Consider the following 19,997-nt stretch of genomic DNA (forward strand, 5'->3'; position numbering starts at 1 on the left):
ACACAGTCCTAGGACAGGTCCTCCCCAGCACATGCCCTTTTCCACTCCTCGGCTGTGTCAGCTCTTCGCAGCCTTGGCATCTGCAGCCGTGGGAGGGACCACCCCCCTCCACCCCCCATCTCAAGCCTGGCCCCTGCCTTGCTGGTGCACACCCAGGAGCCCACGGCGCTCAGACGTAGTTAGATCTGACGTCCCGCGTCCCGCGAGCCACATCGCTTGTCTGATGTGCAGTGACCCTGGCACTCACTCTCCAGCCAGTGTTCGGTGAGGACCCACCACGTGCCTGGCATTGCGTTAGCTTATCAGAGGCTTGGAGAAAACACTCAGTTACTGCACGCCAAACTCTTTGGAGTGCATCACCTCTGTCAACTTAGTTAATTCTCTAAACAACCCGTGAGTTCACACAGTGGGGTCTGGCAGCCAGGCGGGGGCAGAGGCTCCAAGCATGGCCCTGTGACGGCCGGGGGGCCCCTGTGCAGCTACATCACACCTCCAGGGGAAGCCCAGGGGAGCCCTCGAGGTTCCCAATGGTTGGTTTTTTCCTGGAGGACCGTTCCTGCCCTCCCGGAGCCTGCCCTGGGTTGCACGGGATGTGTTTTGGCAGCTGAGATGAGCCACACCAGGCTGTACGAGGGGATGGCTTCAAGAGGGTGCGTCATGATGGGGACTCAGAGTGACAGCAAACAGATCCGGCAGCTGTCGGCTCCCGCTGTGACAGCCCGGAGCACCTTCCTCCAGCGATGCGGGGCCCGGGGTTGCGTTTCTCTGCACAGGAGTGTGTGTGTGTGCGCTTGTGTGCACTCACATACCATGCACACACAACCACACAGACACATGCACACCCCACACACATCTTACACCCCACATATCACATACGTACATAACACACACGTCACACACCACATACAGATCACAACATGCGCACCACACAGATCACATACCCCACACACACTACACACACAGCACACACACACTATACATATACCCCATACACACTACACACACAACACACACACACTACACACATACCCCATACACACTACACACACAACACACACAGATAACACACCACACACACTACACACACAACACACCACACACACTACACACATACCCCATACACACTACACACACAACACACCACACATACAACACACACACACACTACACACCACACACACTACACACATACCCCATACACACTACACACACAACACACACAGATAACACACCACACACACTACACACACAACATACCACACATACTACACACACAACACACACATACCCCATACACACTACACACACATACCCCATACACACTACACACACAACACACACAGATAACACACCACACACACTACACACACAACATACCACACATACTACACACACAACACACACATACCCCATACACACTACACACACAACACACCACACACACAACACACACACACTACACACACAACACACCACACACACTATACACATATCCCGTACACACTACACACACAACACACCACACACACAACACACACACACACTACACACCATACACACTACACATATACCCCATACACACTACACACACAACACACACACATAACACCACACACACAACACACCACACACACTATACACATACCCCGTACACACTACACACACAACACACACACACTATACACATACCCCATACACACTACACACACACCACACACAGATAACACACCACACACACTACACAGACACCATACACACTACACACACAACACAACACACACACACTATATACATACCCCATACACACTACACACACAACACACACAGATAACACACCACACACACTACACAGACACTACACACACAACACACCACACACTACACACATACCCCATACACACTACACACACAACACACACACACAAACACCACACACACTATACACATACCCCATACACACTACACACACAACACACACAGATAACACACCACACACACTACACACACAACACACCACACACACAACACACCACACACACAACACAACACACACACTACACACATACCCCATACACACTACACACACAAGACACACAGACAACACATCACACGCACTACACACACACCACAAGTCCCAACCCACCCTTAATTAAACTCTAATTTATGCTTTAATTATACTCTCTCAAGTTCAGCTCTTTTACCCTGACTGAGGTCCTAAAATGAAGAAGGCCTCCGTCCCACCCACTAACTGTGTAAATGTGGAGAAACTCCTATCCAGAAAGAGGGAGCGATGTGGGTGTCTGCACACAGGAAAGTCCGGGAAGAGCTGCGAGGCCGCCTCTGGCCACCCTTGGGTGCGGGAAACCCAAGCTTCACCAGCCTGTGTCCGAATCCCTGAGTTCTCAACCCCATCCCTTACCTGCTCGTGATGGAGAGGGCAGGGAAGATGGGGGTCCGACCTCTTGGGGAGAAGGAAAGCGTGAAGCAGAAGGAAACTGTGGCCACACTTTCTTGCTTTTCTTTTCTTTTTTTTTTTTACAATTGGTGCTTTCTGAGATTTTCATCTAGAAAAACTGAGGCCCAGGCTGGGCAAGTGCCTTGTCCATAGTCACAAAGCAAAGAAGCAACAGGGGGAGGGGGGGCTCTCAATGATATCTCCTGACACCACAACCCTCTCCCCTTAGCAGGCTGTATAATTCATTACGAATATATTTTTTTCACAGACAAAAAAAAATATGCTCTGTTAATTGAATTCCTGGCATTGACTATTATGTTGACAGCTTTCAGCAATATTATCCCCATTTTACAGGTGAGGACACTGAGGATCAATGAGGTTAAGTCACTTTCTCAAGGTCGCCTAGCTAGAAACCAGCACACTGAGGATTTGAACCCAGAGTTCATTCTCTTCACACTACCTCTCAAGATGGAGCAAAAAGCGCCATGGCGGCTACGGACTGATTTCTCTCTGCTTTCCCAGCAAGGCAGCTGAGAAGTGCTGGGCTTGCCACTGGTCTGCAGCGCTGGGGGCGATGTGCCTTATTGTTGATCCTGCTGAAGCCTTGCCCGCCATGTTGTGAATCAGCTCAGCCCAGGGATGAGGCAGGTCAGCCCGTGGGGTGGCCCCAGAGGAAAGGCACATCCAGTGAGGGGGGAGTATGTTTCTTCTCCTTCTGATTGGAGATCCGAGGGGGAATTGGTCAAGACAAGGAGAAAAGTGGAGGAAAAGGAGGGAAGAGAGGCAGAACAGAGGTGGGGTCTCACCCACATTGAAACCTCCAGGGCAGCAGCCGTCAGTCCCGGCTGCCAGCACAATCTCCTGGGGAACTTCAGTGACACTGATGCCCGGGACCTGCACCCCGAGATGCCGAGGGTCCCGTTGACCTGGGATGCAGCCTGGACATCATCAGGAGTTTTTAAATCTCCCCAGAGATTCTCTTGTGTAGCCGGGACTGAGTGAAGGCTGGGTCTGAGCCCTACACAGACATGCACTTGGTGAGCATCTGAAAGAGAAAGGAAGGAAAGAAAGCAGAGAAATAGGGAAGGACAGAGAAGGAAATGAGAAAACTGTTCATTTTTTATGCTTTAATGGGTCTTTTTAGGGAGCCAGAGAGATTGGTTTTCTCTGCCCTCCCCGGAGGTGACATGGTTTCTTGTCCCACCTTCTATTCTATCAAATTAAATTGAAACCAAATTAGCCCTGGGCCAGAGGGTCCCTCAGCAATTCCACGGTGCCAGGGAGCGCCTGGCATTGGCCGCGTGGCTTCGTGAAGGAGCCGAGGCCATGGGATCCGGGCCTTCGTGGGCTCAGTTTACTTCTCTGTGAAATGGGACTTCATTTTCTCAGGTCTCCTCACCATGTGGCTGAGGGGATATGAAGAGAGAACGGATACAAAAGAATTCTAAACAAGTCTTTTTCTTAAGGCCTTCAGAAAAAACGTGTTTTATAGAAGTTTTATTGCACTTACAACTGCATTTATGGGTTCTGCTCCTCTTTCCCTTATTTAAAGTCAATGGTGTATTTAATCACCCATCTCTGTGGTCCGGTGGAGGTCCTGCCTTGATTGCAAGGTGGTGTTTTCTTGAGAAAGTCATTAAATCCCTCTGAGCCTCAGTTTGCTCACCTGGAAAAAGCAGAAATAAATTCACCATCATTCATCATTTATTTCACCTTTATGAAGCCCTGAGCTTGGGCATGTCCCTTCAGGGAGCTCGCAGCCTGGTATGAGAGCTGACATAGGCAGGTAGAGTCCCACGGTTCAGTGCTAGAATCATGCCTTATAACTACACGGCTCTCCCATATGACCAGCTGTGAGCTTCAGCGTGTTTCTTCACCTCTGGGTGCCTCAGTTTGCTTATCTGTGGAATGGGTAAGAATGATGCTTCTTGGAGAGTTCATCTGAGGATAAAATGAAAGGGTGCGTGTGAAGTGCTAAGAACAGCTCCTGGCTCTGAGGGAGCCTTCTGAAAGCCTTGGCTAGCTATCATACGGCCATAGATGCAGGAGGGTGTAGGAAGCGCAGAGGGACCTATAAAATGACGTCAGGCAGAGAGGAGAGGAGAGCCATTCCAGATTAGAGGACCAGCCTGGCTAAGGCAGGTCTTGAGGCTGCAAAGGATCTGGTGTCCAAAGATGTTTGAGACAGCAGAGGTGGGCTGCCCGCCCCTCCCCTGCCCCGTGGACCCCATGGAAGTCCTGAAAGGCTGAAAAACGGAGTGGAATTCTGTGGGCTAATTTTTGCTATTTCCACAGCCCAATTCTATTACCAGCTGCTTTTTATTTCCCTCCTTAAATTGGCTTGCCTTTTTCACTTGACTTCCTCTAAGCAAGATAATGTCCATGAAATGAGAAGTTTGATGTGCAAACCATATATTTATATATTTTTCTAATTCACATTTAAATAAATACATAACCATTAGACATTTCCAAAGATGTTTGTCTACCGCAAATCGTCTTGTGAATACTACTCAGGAGAGGCTTTTAAAGGCGAGATTGCTAAGCAAAGGTCAGATGTTTGTTAGGAAAGGAGTAAGAGAAGCAAGGTGGCTTGCTCGTCATTTCTTTCTGCGCCTTCTGTGGAATATTAACTACAGCTCAGCGGTTACAAAGCTCCCCTACCACCTTCTCCCCACTTGCAGGGTCCTGGTTTGTTGGAGTAAGGATGGGGAGATGGGGTTGCCCTGCAGGGGAAAGAGATGCCTGTGTCTTGCTTAAGTGCACACTGCCCTCTGCTGGTCAAGAGGAAGTACACTTGCTAATATATGTCAGATTCAAATTTACATTCTATCTTCACCTCTTTGGCTTTCTAGACCCTTGTGGAAGCTATGATGAGGGTCCCTCGGGCTGGTTTTATCCTTTGTGAAGAGATAAAATACCCACATGATTCAAACCCCAAAGGTACAGAAGGGTCTACTATGAAAGTTTCCCACCCTTCCCCAGCAAACAGCCCCCTCCATCGAGGCAAACGCTATATCCGTTTCTTAAGCATCTTTTCCAGACTCTTAAAATATTTGCAAAATTGTAACAAATCTCATTCTACTGAAATAAAATCACCCAGACCAAGTAGTCAGTTTAACACTGACTTTATCACATACTCTGTTATATGCCATCAGCAACAAGATGAAACAAATTTGTGACCAAGAAATGTAAAATGTTTGGGAGACAAAATATTTTTTACATGGGGAGTCTGTAGAAAGAAGAAATATTCAAATGAACTCTAGTCATGACAGCATGTGAACCAAAGGCATATTGGGATGCAGGGAACAGTGAAACAAGGTTTCCTCATTCTGCAAGTTTTATTTGTAATTTTTAATTTGCATTTTCTGAGATAAGACTGAACCTGAGCATACTTTTTCTTTCTTGTTTTTATTGAAGTGTTGTTGATTTACAGTGTTGTATGTGTTTCGGGCATACAGCAAGTTGATTCAGTTATAAGTGTTTTTTTCAGATTATTTTCCCTTATAGATTATTACAAAATATTGAATATAGTTCCCCATGCTATACAATAGGTCCTTGTCTGGGTACACTTTGGGGGCACATCTGTGTGGGAATTTCATGGGATGTTGTATGAAACAGTGGTTCCTATCTTGGGCTTTTGCTCTGACAGACATAGGTTTGATCCAAGGTGTGGATCATATGTGACCACATATGTGACCTTAGGCAGATGGCTTCTCCTGGCTGACCTTCAGTTTCCTTCTCTGTGAGGAAATGGTAATATGTCTTAGTTTGTGGGGTTGCTGTTTGAATGGGTAATACTGAGCCAGTAGCGTCACTTAAATGCTAAGTGAGGTCTTGTCCCCAGACACTTTTCATGGTTGAATAAGATTCCATTGGGTGAATAGACCTCGTCTGCTCCTCTACTGAACTGTTGAGGGAAGGCGTCCAGGTTTGTGTTTGGGAAGGATTTACCTGACCGCTGCTGGGAGAGGGGTGGGAGCCAGGGTAGGACGGAGTCAGTAAGCCTTCAGATCGCCCCACAATCCAGCTGAAAGATGGAGAAAAGCCAATGGCAGAGACTAAGGAGAAAGAGATGGCTTGTTGTGTCGAAGGAGACGCAGAGGCCGCGATCTTCCGGCAAGAGCTCAAGACCCCTGCGCCCAAGGAAAGCCTTTCCCTCTGACAGCTAAGGGGGGCTGGCACAGGCGGGGGCTGGCCGTGGGGAGCTCTGTCTTCCCGTGGAATCCTCCCTGCGGGGGACCTGCTACACCCAATTCCAGTCAGATCAAACCCGCCTGCCTGCCAGCACCTCTCCATCTCCCGTTGGCACTGGAGTCAAACTGACATCCTGATTTCTCGGCGCCTCCTCAGATTGTATCTAGCTGACATCTCTCTTCTATCCCCTGCTGAAAGCCCTGCTCTGCCCTGTGGCCAATCTGCCCGCCGTTAAGTCTCTGCATTTCCCTCTCGATTGCTGGGGGGTGGCCCAGCGGCAGGGACCCTGGATGAACTCAGTGTATCAAACACAGCTGAATAGGCAAGCAAAAACACAGGCTCATCTTTGGATCAGGAGGGAAAATCAATTACCAGCATTTGTGTATATCATTGGAACCAGCCTCTCAAAAAGATGGATCCAGAAGGACAGGGAAGCCTGGTGTGCTGCAGTCCACAGGGTCGCAAAGAGTCAGACACAACTGAGCGACTGAACAAGAAGGATACAGGAGAAAGTACCTTTATTCTTTCTCCCACTATCCTTCATACACCTTCTCCATTGTTTTGCTTCTCTGGCTGAAAGCTTTGTTCTCATGGGTCTTCTGGTCACAACAAGTGTAGTTGAGTCTAATAATCATATAGCTGTAAAGATTATTTGTTGTAAAAGCTCACCCCTCCCTCTACAGGTCTTCTTGGGCTTGGAATTCTGCAATGAGAAAGGGGCTCTGGGCTGTTTCTTTCTCACAGGACAGCCAAACGTCACCACCCTGTTACACTATGGAAGGTATAGAGTGCTAATCTTTTTTCCTTGCTCTTATAGAGCGTATTTGATATTGGCAGAGAAGGCAATGGCACCCCACTCCAGTACTCTTGCCTGGAAAATCCCATGGATGGAGGAGCCTGGTGGGCTGCAGTCCATGGGGTCGCTAAGAGTCAGACATGACTGAGCGACTTCCCTTTCACTTTTCACTTTCATGCATTGGAGAAGGCAATGGCAACCCACTCCAGTGTTCTTGCCTGGAGAATCCCAGGGACGGGGGAGCCTGGTAGGCTGCCGTCTATGGGGTCACACAGAGTCGGACACAACTGAAGTGACTGAACAGCAGCAGCCTGGATGGTCTGGACCTTGCCCTCTGCTGGATTCTATTGCCCTTTCAGGGTGGGACCATTTTTAAGGAGATGCACAGGGGCTGCCTTCATCAGGGTTCACATCCAGACCTGGGAAACATCTCTGTTCTTGCCAGTGATGGGCGGCTCACTCCCAGTACCTCCCCTTTCTTCCTTTGTTCTGCCCCCAGCAAGGCAGCAGCTCCAGGCTAATTTTTATCATTACTGTTTTCTTGGTAAGCATCAAAGTGGGGATTGTGATGGTGGTGGTGTTGATGATGGCAGTAGTGTTGATGATGGTAATGATGATCATGATGGTGGTGGTGTTGATGATGGTCAATATGGTGGTGGTGTTGATGATGGTCATGATGGTGATGATGGTGGTGGTGTTGATGGTCATGATGGTGATGATGGTGGTGGTGTTGATGATGGTAATGATGGTGATGATGGTGGTGGTGTTGATGATGGTCATGATGGTGGTGGTGATGATGGTCATGATGGTGGTGATGATAATGATGGTGGTAGTGATGGTGTTGGTGGTGGTGATGATGATCGGGATGGTGGTGATGGTGGTGGTGGTGGTGATAATAATGGTGGTGGTGGTGTTGATGATGGTGATGATGGTGGTGGTGGTGGTGATGGTCATGATGGTGGTGATGATAATGGTGGTGGTAGTGATGGTGTTGGTGGTGGTGATGATGATCGGGATGGTGGTGATGGTGGTGGTGGTGTTGATGATCGGGATGATGGTGGTGGTGGTGGTGATGATTATAATGGTCATGATGATAATGATGATGATTTTTGTGGTGGTGGTGATGGTAGTGGTGGTGTTGATGTTTGTGGTGATGTTGATGATGGTGGTGATGATGGTTGTGGTCATGATGGTGTTGATGGTGATGATAATGGTTGTGGTGGTGTTGGTGATGATGATGGTGGTGATGATGATGGGGATGGTGATGATGCCCATAATAACATTACAACATGACATAACATTCTGCCCAGGTGCTATCAGTGAACCTAGAATCTGATCCCAGATCTCCTGCATCCCTTATATCACTCTGAAAGCCCATGACACAGACTGGAAATGGTAAGCCCAATTCATAGGCAAGGAACTTCAGAAAAACCACAAGCCCTCCATCAAAGTGTCGAAACAGGAATCAAACCAGACCTTTCTGATTCCCAAGGCTGTGTGCTCTTCTCAGAGCACTGTTCCTTCCTATTTTAGAAAGAACAGACAGTTGCTCTTGGGTTTTCAAATGAAAGGTGTTTGCACCCTAGAAGATGCTTCTGCTGCACTGAGATCATTGAAATGAATGATAGAATAAAGTGAAGTCATGCATGTCTGCAAACCACTGTTGCAGCGAATTGGCTGTGAAGTCGGCTTATGGAACAAACGTCTCCACTCTGCTGCGTTTCATACTGGCCTGCTCCAGCGCTTTCATGAGCCATTGATGTTTCATGGTACTTAGAGTTAAGAGGCTCTTCCATAGTCCAAAAGCTGACATTAACCCTACTATTTCTGTTGCCAAATAGACTCTCCGGCAGGCTGTTTCATAGCATAGCATCTACTGGGCACCTACTGTATGCAGAAGAAGGTAGTGACTCCTGAATGTCAATGTAATAGGGGTTTAGAGGTTGTCATTTAGTTGGAAACTGGCAGGGGATAGGCAGAGTCTGGGAACTTAGTCTTAAAGCCCTGTGTGCAAAGCAAGCGCAGACCTTTTTTTCAGGAGAGGATATTCTGAGGAGTGGTGCAGGGGAAGCTGATGGAGGGTGTGGGGGCAGTTGGAATCTCCCAAAGCCACTCGTTGGAGCAACTAGACATGAGGGATGGAGGATGCCGCGCACCCCCTGCCTGCTGGAAGCAGACCTTCAGCGGCGGGCCTTGTGTTTGTGTCGCTTTGTTCTTACTCCTCGAAGCACCACCAGGGGCAGTTTTCTTATCTCCTCCCCGCTCCCAGAGTGGCAGCAAACACTGCCCTTGGGCGTTGGATGAAGCTTGGTGGGGGGAGGCGTCATCATCCTGCATCAGTTCCCAGAACTTCACTGAAGGCCGTTTCCTGGAACGCCTCTCCTCTGGCAGTGAGTTAGTCCGTCAGGATGCTCCTGTTTAATATCCTTTCATGTCTTCCATCCCCTGCAAGGTGACACCCAGAGGACCTAAACTTGGCTCTCTAAATCCTTCGTGGCCTAGTCTCCATTCCCACATCTGTTCCCAAAGCTGGGCACAGGGGCCGCCAGGTGTGCCCCTTTGGAAGCCGTGACCCTTCTCCCTTTCTCCCTCTGCCACGGGCACTGCCCTCTCTGCCTCTCCTGCACACCTGCCTTGTGGTCCCCTTCTCTTTCTTTTGGGTCCTGAGCAAGTGCCACCTCCTCCAGGGAGGCTTCCATGCTGCGCCCCATCTACGTTAGACTCCCTTCTCTGCACTTACGATGATAACTCCTGCCGCAATCCCTGGCTTTCTAGTCTGAACAGACCACTGCTCTGCGGCTCCTCCTGTTTTCTGAGCGCCACACAGCGCCTGCCACATGCTGCGTGCATGCTAAGTTGCTCCAATTGTGTCTGACTCTGTGTGACCCCCACGGACTGTAGCCCACAGTCTCCTCTGTCCATAGGATTCTCCAGGCAAGAATACTAGAGTGGTCCGCCATGCCGTCCTCCAGGGATCAAAACCGTGTCTCTTAGATCTCCTGCACTGGCAGGCAGGTTCTGTACCACTAGTGCCTCCTGGGAAGCCCTAACACCTAGTAAATTCTTGGAAATATTAGGGAGGGGACACAAGGAAGGGAGGGGACACAATCAGGACTGCCTTGATTGATGCAGCCAAAGCTGAATTATCTGGCGTCCCTACAATCAGAAATCAGTTTTGTCCAGCACGCCTGCCATAGCCCTGGTTTCTGGGCCTTACTGAAGTGCTTCCTGGATTGTTAACTGTCCTTCATCAGTGGACTGTCCTGTGTTTGGGTCTTTAAAAGTGTGTCATCCCATGCCAGTATGAATAGTGATGGCAGGTTGGAGCATCTTCCATGAATCTTTTGTCTTTCTCCACCCCACCCGCGGTCCCATCCTCAAAACATAATAGATAACCTGGCTGATTTTGAGGCATTTGCCACATAATAAGTGGAAAGATCATTTCACTTTATATGAGGAGGCAAGTTATAGTTAGCAAGCAGTCAGCTTGTTCTGCGTCAGAGAAAGATGTCACACCGCCAGCAGGGGGCTCAGGGCCAGCACTCACTTCCCCCAGGGAAGGGTTGTTAATGACGGGGGTATCGAAGGCACACCTGCTGGCCCTGCGGTGACCTCTCGGCAGGAATGGTCATTTCACGAATGAGTCTTCAAAAGCCCAGTCCATGCACAGATCCATTCCTGCGTGCAGGAAAGACCAGCATGGGCCATTTACAGGTTCAGCCTGTGGCTCCCTCACCCCCCACTTCTTAGCTTGGGCCCTGACCACATAGTATATCTCGAGAGAATGAGTGCTGCCTGAAAAAAAATAATAGTCTTATTGAATGCCTGTAACTTGGCTTCTCAAGACCCCTCCTCTTCTCTCTGTCCCCCAAGCCTGAACCTCAGCAACAGTGACATCCTGACCATCTACGACGGTGACGAGGTCATGCCCCACATCTTGGGACAGTACCTGGGAAACAGCGGCCCCCAGAAGCTGTACTCGTCCACGCCGGACCTAACCATCCAGTTCCACTCGGACCCCGCCGGCCTCATCTTTGGGAAGGGCCAGGGATTCATCATGAACTACATCGGTAAGTGTTTTAGCCAGTTACTGTCTGTCTTTGTGTTAGATGCAAGCCAAGACCGTTCCCTCTAGATGTGTCTTTTGGGGAGTGTGGTGCTATCTGAGTTTTTTTAATATATTGGCACAGGAAATATACATTGTTTTTTCATTTTTTTAAGAGGTGGGCTCTCTAATCGGAAGGACCAGGGTTCGAGTCCTAGCACTGTCATCAATGGCTGTGTGACCTTGGGCAAGTTACTTAACCTCTCTGAGCCTCTTCTTGTCATCTGTAAAATGGAAATAGTGATGCGTCTTCCACGGGGTTGACGCCAGGACTTAGTAGATCATGACTTAACACGTTATTGACCTGGAGATTTTTGCAGGAACTTAACTCCTCCTGTGGCCATAGTGCATCTCCATCAGTAGTCTTACCTGAACAAGATTCCATGTCTTTGGTTCTTCCCACTGGCTTGAAGATTTGCCCATATTCAGCCGATGCAAAGTGTTCTCTTTGTACCTTCTCTGGCCTCCAGAATGCAATCCACTTCCCTGACCACTGGCTGTCTTAAGGAGCTTCATGCGTCTGAAAATAAGTCCCCTGCATTTGTTTGGTTTTGTTTGCTTGTTGGTGTTGTTGTTGAGGCAGGGAATATGACTTCATTTGGGAAGCTGGCAGACAGAGAAGATGGCAGAATAATGCCTCAAAATAGCCCTCTTGGTCCCCTGCTTTTTATTTCCAGCTGGTGGACACTCCCATCCCTTCCCTGCTCTACATGCATCTCTCAGAAAAGCAGTCACAAGTGTCTGTCTTCTTTGTTACGTGTCTCGGGGGCCTTTTCACCCTTGATTGCAGTGCTGAGTTCTTCAGAGTGTTATGGCTGCCACTTTCCACGCCTTCTTTACCGGCCAATGCCCTGGGCAGAGGCTTTCCAGGCCAGGTGCCCTCCGGAGTCAGCTGCCTTTGGAGGGAGAGTTTCTGGTGACTCAGCTTCAATCCATCTCCTTAGACCTTTCTTCCCCACCTCCCTCCCTCCTGGAAGATGAGGTCATAGGTTTTGCTCATTTGTCTCCTCTGGTACCCGGGTCAGTCTTCCAAAATTGCATTCAGCTTGATGATGGAAATCTGACTCTCCCCAAGGCTGCCCAAGGTTGACCAGAAAGCCCGGCCAGTGTTCAGTTTGGCACTATCTTGAAGAGGAGGTGTTCTTGTTAATTGATGCCGGAAAACTCAGATTCGTGTGACAATTTGAAATTGGCCAGCACTATTATGTGTATTATTTTATTTCATCTTCAAATCCATTGTCTCTGTTTCCAGAGAGTTTGGTTCACAAACTTTCATGCCAGGCCCTGTGCAAGGCATCAGGATACAGGAACAAATAGAATTCTCTCCCTGCCCTTGAGCCAGTTAGTAAAAATGGGAGAGAGAGTCCCATTAGCAGACAATAGCAGGACCATATCCTGATGAGCACAGGATTCCAGCAAGTGCTTCCCCGGGGTGCACAGCCTGGCTCGTATAGGTAACACAAAAAGAGAGAACAGTTCCGGTTTTTCTTATTTCTATTAAAGAAATACATAGCTAATTTCTGTATTTAATTTTTTTAACAGTTTTTTTTTTTTGGCTGTGCTGGGTCTTTGTTGCTGCAAATGGGCTTTGCTCTAGGTGTGGCTACTAGAGAGGCTACTCTCTAACTGCGGGGTACAGGCTTCTTGTTGGGGCCTCTTCTCTCACTGCAGAGCATGGCCTCTAACTGTACCACTTCAGGAGTTGTGGCGCACAGGCCCAGTTGCTCCACGACATGTGGTATCTTCCCAGACCAGGGATCAAACTGGGGTCCCCTGCATTACAAGGTGGATTCTCAACCACTGGACCACCGAGGAAACCTTGTATTTAATTTTGATGTCAATCAATTGTTCATCACTACCTGGCCTGACAGGGAGGCCTGGCGTGCTGCGATTCATGGGGTCGCAAAGAGTCGGACACGACTGAGCGACTGACCTGAACTGAACCTGGCCTGAAGACCATGTTGATTTCAGAGGAAGCCAGGTCTGAAGTCAGTGGAAAAGGGTGCCATGATTGATTAGTGATGTCTGTCATGGGTACGGGAGAGGTGTTTGCTACACTGGGTCTAGATTTAACCAGATGTAGATGCAACTCCCGTCCAGTAGAGGGGTCAAACGGGAGGGTTGGGGGTTTCTCTTGTCATCTAGAGAATTCTGAAGCTCCTAGACTGATCTCAAGGCCTGACCCCAGCTCTGCAAGGTGGCCAAGGCTTATCTGCCCTGGATGCTGTCAGAACTGTCCATGGGAACTCTGAACCTACATGGTTCTGACTTCCCATAATTCTTCTCTGCACAGACAGAAGCAAAGACACAGTCTCCTCATTGCTTCTTATGTTTTGCTATTGTCTGTGGCCAAGCATATGGGAGGGAAGGGACTTAAAAAGCAGAGATGAGTAAGCAGTGTTTTGCAAAGAGTTATTGGTCACTTGTGTGTTTATTCCTCTAATCCCAGGATAATAAATAAGCTCCACATTGTGGGTTAGCTCCAATCAAATGACTGTGGCTCCCTGGAGTGTTGTGTGGAAAAGGATTGGGAGGTTTCAGCTTGACTCAAAGAAAGAAGTTGCTGTGATTGATTAGTGATGTCTGCTATGAGCATAAGACTGGGAAGTGGTTGCATGTACTCAATACATATTTTGCCAAAAATTGGACCATCGTGCTGATCTTGACCATGAAAATGGAACCATGACTTCAGATCCCTAAATCCTGGCACCTGCCACATGGTAGGCACTCACGTCTTAGTCAAAACAAATCACTGACTCCATACGTCTCATATCAGTGTTATTCTGGCATCCTGCACATTGATTAGTTCCCACCTTGCCTCTAGGGATAGTCAGGGTCATGATTCTTGTCTCCACTCTATGATTGAGGACAGTGAGGCTCAGAGATATTTACTGACGTGACAGGCGCCACACAGCTTCTAAAAAATGAACGATAACAACAAAAAATTAGAAGGGAAGTTATCTGCCTCCTAGGCAAGTTTGGCAAAGTTAACAGAGTTTCATAGGAACAGATCATGCCAGAACCTTCACCTGGCATGTTTGGTGAACACGTAGATTCCTGAAGCAGGGTCTCCAGGGGGGTCTCTTGAATCTGAAACTGAAGAAGAGAAGGTTGTGTGACTGGGCCAAGGTCACCCAGTGAGTGGACAGTGGGGCCACACTTTGAGCCAAGGCTCTGCTGCACGGTGGCAGCGCTGAGCAATGGCAAACGTGATGAGTGCCCTGGAGGAGACTGGAGGTCCTGTGGAAATGTTTAGTCGTGTCGGCTCACTGAAAAGGCACACACATATATGGAATCTAGAAGGAAGGTACTGATGAAACTATTCACATGGCAGGAACAGACATGCAGATGTAGAGAACAGACATGTGGACACGTTGAGGCAGGAGAGGGAGGGACGGGTGGAGCAAGTAGCACTGAGTGAAATAGACAGCTAGTGGGAAGCTGCCGTCTAGCACAGGGAGCTCCACTCGTGCTCAGTGACAGCCTAGAGGGGCGGGAGGGGAGCGGGAGGGGAGCGGGAGGGAGGCTCTCGAGGGAAGGGATATATATGTGTGCATATAGCCGATTCACGCTGTTGTACAGCAGAAACTAACATGACATTGTCAAGCAATTGTACTCTAATTAAAGTATAAATATTTAAAAAAAAAAAAGAAGATGCAAAAAAATAAGTCAGGCAAGCAAATCGTTCTGTCTCAAAACTCTTGGCACAAGGCAGACCGCAGATTCCGTCTTTGCCCCCATTTCTCCTCTTTCATCCGAGTCTGAGCTTTTGCAGCTGTGTCCCAAATCCAGGGCTTGGCTGATTTTTCAAAGGCCTAAAAATAGAGGCTTCTGCTCCCCACCAGGCAATTCTGGAAGCCGTTTCCCGCTCCCCTCCTTCTCGCAGACACCCAGGAGATCTCCTTCCCTCAAATAAAATCATGATGAAATCCCGGGGAAAAACCATTGCTTGTTTCTCAGAATGACTTTCCCGCAGACAGAGGAGGTGCTTTGCTTCCCCCAGAAGCACAGAAGAGCCACAAATTAATTATATGGTGTAATTAGCTCTTGTCTCAAAATCTGTGCAGTGGGCACTCTGAAGCGAGAGTCGTAGTGGTGGGCTTTGGATTGCTACCTTAGTAACAAAGGTTGGCAGGAGGAAAACAGAGTTATTCTGGAGGAAGACTGTGTGATGATAAGCTGTGTGTAGCATTTTCTGGAGTGTGGTTAATGTTCACTGATGGCAGGCAATGGGATCTGAAGAATGCAACCAATAGTTATTCTATCTTAATAGTTACATGTTTGTCTCAATCTGCAGTACAAAAAATGTATGTGGCTAATCCATCAAGCCCATAGATCTATGGACATTTCTTAGGATGAGGTTGAGGCCATGTGCATGTATGCATGCTTAGTCATGTCCGACTGCTGTGATCCTGTGAACTGTAGCCCACCAGGCTCCTCTGTCCATGGGATTTCCCAGGCAAGAATTTTGGAGTGGGTTGCCATTTCCTTCTCCAGGGCATCTTCCCAACCCCAGGATGGAACCTGTCTCTCCTGCGTTGGCAGACAGATTCCTTACCACTGAGCCTCCTGGGAAGCCCAAGGCTGAGGACAGGAGCAACCTACTGCTATGTGACAGATGACTCCCCATGCCCAAATTAGCCATAAATGTTTACTGCCTCACAGTTGCTGTGAGTCAAGAGTTGAGGAGCTCACACTGAGTGGTCTTGAGTTGGGATCTCTCGTGAGGTTGTGGTCAGGATGTCAGCTGAAGCTGCTGTCATCCGAAGGCTTGACTGGGGCCGGAGGTCGCACATCTACAGTGGGAAAAAGTCATCGTAAAAGCCCCCTCTAGAAGAGTTCCTGCAGGTTAAGAGTTCCTGCAGGTTAAGAGCTCCTGCCAGGTTTCAGAAGTTGTATTGCATATTTCCAGAGGCCTCATCTTCTATTTGCTCTTCCCTCTGACATTCATAAAACAAACCCCCAACAGAGAGGCCACCTTCGCATCTAAGGATGACATTTTTGTTTTAAAGAGGTGTCGAGGAACGACTCCTGCTCTGATTTGCCCGAGATCCAGAACGGCTGGAAAACCACTTCCCACACGGAGCTCGTGAGGGGGGCCCGAATTACCTACCAGTGTGACCCCGGCTACGACATCGTGGGGAGCGACACCCTCACCTGCCAGTGGGACCTCAGCTGGAGCAGCGACCCCCCATTCTGCGAGAAAAGTAAGAGCCGTCTTGGCTTTTTTTCCCTTTAGGTCATCAGACGGTAAATCCCTCCATTACAAATACCATTAGGTGCAGTGTGCAACCTTGCATACGGGTCCTCGGACCCTGGCACAAACATTTCTCGGGAGCGCCAATTCTTAAAAGCGAAATTAAAATCAAGTCTCTTTTGTCCTGGCCTATTCTCCAGCCACATGCATTGTCTTTCAAATGAGGAAAAAACTAAGTGGGGAAGTGTTCCAGATCGTTCTGTAGTTCTCAGCAAACCGATGGTCGTGTGGCCCTAACGCCGCCTGGTCTGATCTGTCTCGCACAGTCATGTACTGCACTGACCCCGGGGAAGTGGACCACTCGACCCGCTTGATTTCTGACCCCGTGCTGCTGGTGGGCACCACCATCCAGTACACCTGCAACCCAGGCTTCGTGCTGGAGGGGAGCTCGCTCCTGACCTGCTACAGCCGCGAGACCGGCACCCCCATCTGGACCTCTCGCCTGCCCCACTGTGTTTGTGAGTCCTCCGCACTGACTTGAGCCCCCGGGGGACCCTGCCGGGAGGGCTGGCTTCCTTTTCTTACTGGTGGAGGGCTGGGCTGTGAGGAGGCAGCACCCACTGTTGGGAGCATTTATTATGATTACCGTCCTATGACCACAGCTCACAGGATTGAGGGTGCTGCTACTCCAACATTTATGGTAAACATTATCATATGGTTAAGATTTACAGTGAGTTATCAGGCACTGCGCTGAGTCTGCCTGCAATGCAGGAGACCCTGGTTCGATCCCTGGTTCTGGAAGATCCCCTGAGAAAGGAATGGCAGCCCACTCCAGTATTCTTACCTGGAGAATTCCATGGACAGAGGAGCCTGGCGGGCTACAATCCATGGAGTCCCAAAGAGTCGGACACAACTGAGTGACTAACACATACACATACACACACACACACACACACACACACACACGCTATAGCCCATGGAGTCCCAAAGAGCCTGACATGACTGAGCAGCTAACACATACATATACACGCACACACACACGCTACAGCCCATGGCATCCCAAAGAGTTGGACACGACTGAGCCACTAACATACACACACACACACACACACACACACACTACAACCCATGGAGTCCCAAAGAGACACGACTAACACATACACACACACACACGTGCGTGCACACACACACTGGTTGATTCCTTTACCAGAATTCCCTCTCTTCCTCCTCTAGTAGCTTTGTGAACACAGCAGTACTGTCTCCATCTTCTGAAGAAGATACTGAGGTTCAGAGAGATGAAATCGTTGCCCCAGGTCACACAGCATAGTTAGTTATGCAGGACGCCAGAGGCAGATCCAGACCGGCCTGACCCTGCGTGCTTAAAATCAAGCATCCACAGGGCAGTAAATAGAGTGGATTTAAACTCTTTGGCCTCCTCTACGGAGCCATCAAAACAAATGTTTGGCTTTAAAAAAAACTCTTTGGGGGTTTCTCTACCATACAAACCCCAAAAAGGCTCCTAAGGTCACGCTGAGAATGGAAGAGAAACACCGTATTCTCACCAGGCAGAGGAGGTGGAGAGCGGGGGTCTGGAGGTCTCAGCCTCAGGAGCGCGTGGGAGTCGTCTAGAATGTCTGCAAACTCCCTGGACATCCGGACGCTGTAGGTCTGGGCTGCAGCCTGAGTTTCAGAAGCTCCCCAGGGATTCTGCTGTGCTGAGAGGGATGGGACCCACTGCTTAAGGAAAGCCTGAGGCTCCGCAGCGGAGAAGGCAATGGCAGCCCACTCCAGTACTCTTGCCTGGAAAATCCCATGGACGGAGGAGGCTGGTGGGCTGCAGTCCATGGGGTCGCTAAGAGTCGGACACGACTGAGCGACTTCACTTTCACTTTTCACTTTCCCGCATTGGAGAAGGAAATGGCAACCCACTCCAGTGTTCTTGCCTGGAGAATCCCAGGGATGGGGGAGCCTGGTGGGCTGCCGTCTGTGGGGTCGCACAGAGTCGGACACGACTGAAGTGACAGCAGCAGCAGCAGCAGAGGCTCCGCAGAAGGCTCAAAGCCTCACGCAATGTCCGGGATTCAGAGGCATCGGCAACACTGCTGTTTGTGCGCTGTCTTGCGTGAGTGTGTTTCAAGCAGATCCACAGCCAGCCCAAGCTCCCAGAGCCACACTGAGGCCTCCGATAGTATTGGAGAATCAAGAGTTAGAACACCAAGAAGGTAGATGTTGATTATTCATGTTTATTGTAAACTCATCTACACCTGGGGGCTTCCCTGGGGGCTCAGCTGGTAAAGAATCTGCCTGCAGTGCAGGAGACCTGGGTTCAGTACCTGGGTTGGGAAGATCCCCTGGAGAAGGGAAAGGCTACCCACTCCAGTATTCTGGCCTGGAGAGTTCCATGACTCTATAGTCCATGGGATCGCAAAGAGTCAGACACGACTGAGCGACTTTCACTTCACTTCATCTACATCTGATGCAAAGGGCTTAAGGACGTGGCTTTCCGCTCCAGCGGCTATGTTTTATCGCTTCTCACGAGTCTTCCAAATAGGCTTCGTGGACCTTTTTCATGACCACATAAACAAGCGGTCCTGCCATTCAGACGGGTAAAAGCCGTCGCTGTCGGAGGACAATTGGAAAGCCGGAAAGTCCTTGTCCTCTTCTACTGGATAAACAGATACAGGCAGCCCTTGGAGTTACTGTGGGTTCAGGTCCAGACAACCACGATAAAAGCAAATGTTGTAGTAAAGTGGAGATTTTGGTCCAAGATGGAGACAGAGACGCTGGGAGAGCATCCCGTGATGACAGAAGCAGAGATGGGAGTTTCGCGCCTGCAAATCGAGGGTGCCAGGCATGGCCAGCAACCACCAGAAGCTGGGGAGAGGCAGGGAAGCACCCGCCTTTGGAGGTTTTGGAGGGAGCAGGACCCTGCTGCCTTCTTGACTTCAGGCTTCTCGCCTCCAGAGCTAGGAGACAAGGAGTGACTTTTGTCCTAAGCCCCCTGGCTAGTGACCTTTGTTACAGCCGCCCAGGAAGCAAATACAGATCTCATGTCCCCCAGTGACTGTGAGTGAGTGAAAGATGCTCAGTTGTGTCTGACTCTTTGCGACCCCATGGACTGTAACCCGCCAGGCTCCTCTGTCCATGGGATTCTCTCCAGGCAAGAATACTGGAGTGGGTTGCCATTCCCTTCTCCAGGGGATCTTCCTGACCCAGGAACTGAACCCAGGTCTCCAGCATTAGCAGGCAG

The 19,997-nt window shown here is 49.4% G+C and overlaps 1 protein-coding gene across 3 annotated transcripts in view; it reads left to right on the forward strand.

Moving 5' to 3' along the window:
* SEZ6L (seizure related 6 homolog like) overlaps positions 1 to 19,997 on the forward strand; it is a 192,716-nt gene that overhangs the window by 152,141 nt on the left and 20,578 nt on the right. For all 3 annotated transcript variants that reach the window (XM_086346041.1, XM_086346042.1, XM_086346043.1), the window contains exons 10-12: positions 11,319 to 11,515; positions 16,563 to 16,757; positions 17,074 to 17,265. In XM_086346041.1, the coding sequence (XP_086202167.1) occupies positions 11,319 to 11,515; positions 16,563 to 16,757; positions 17,074 to 17,265 (584 nt within the window). The remainder of the gene's footprint in view (positions 1 to 11,318; positions 11,516 to 16,562; positions 16,758 to 17,073; positions 17,266 to 19,997) is intronic.

This window comes from Bos grunniens, chromosome 17 (assembly GCF_055505025.1).
Source record: "Bos grunniens cultivar Pamir isolate PY7600 chromosome 17, Bosgru_T2T1.0, whole genome shotgun sequence".
Classification (NCBI taxonomy): domain Eukaryota; kingdom Metazoa; phylum Chordata; class Mammalia; order Artiodactyla; family Bovidae; genus Bos; species Bos grunniens.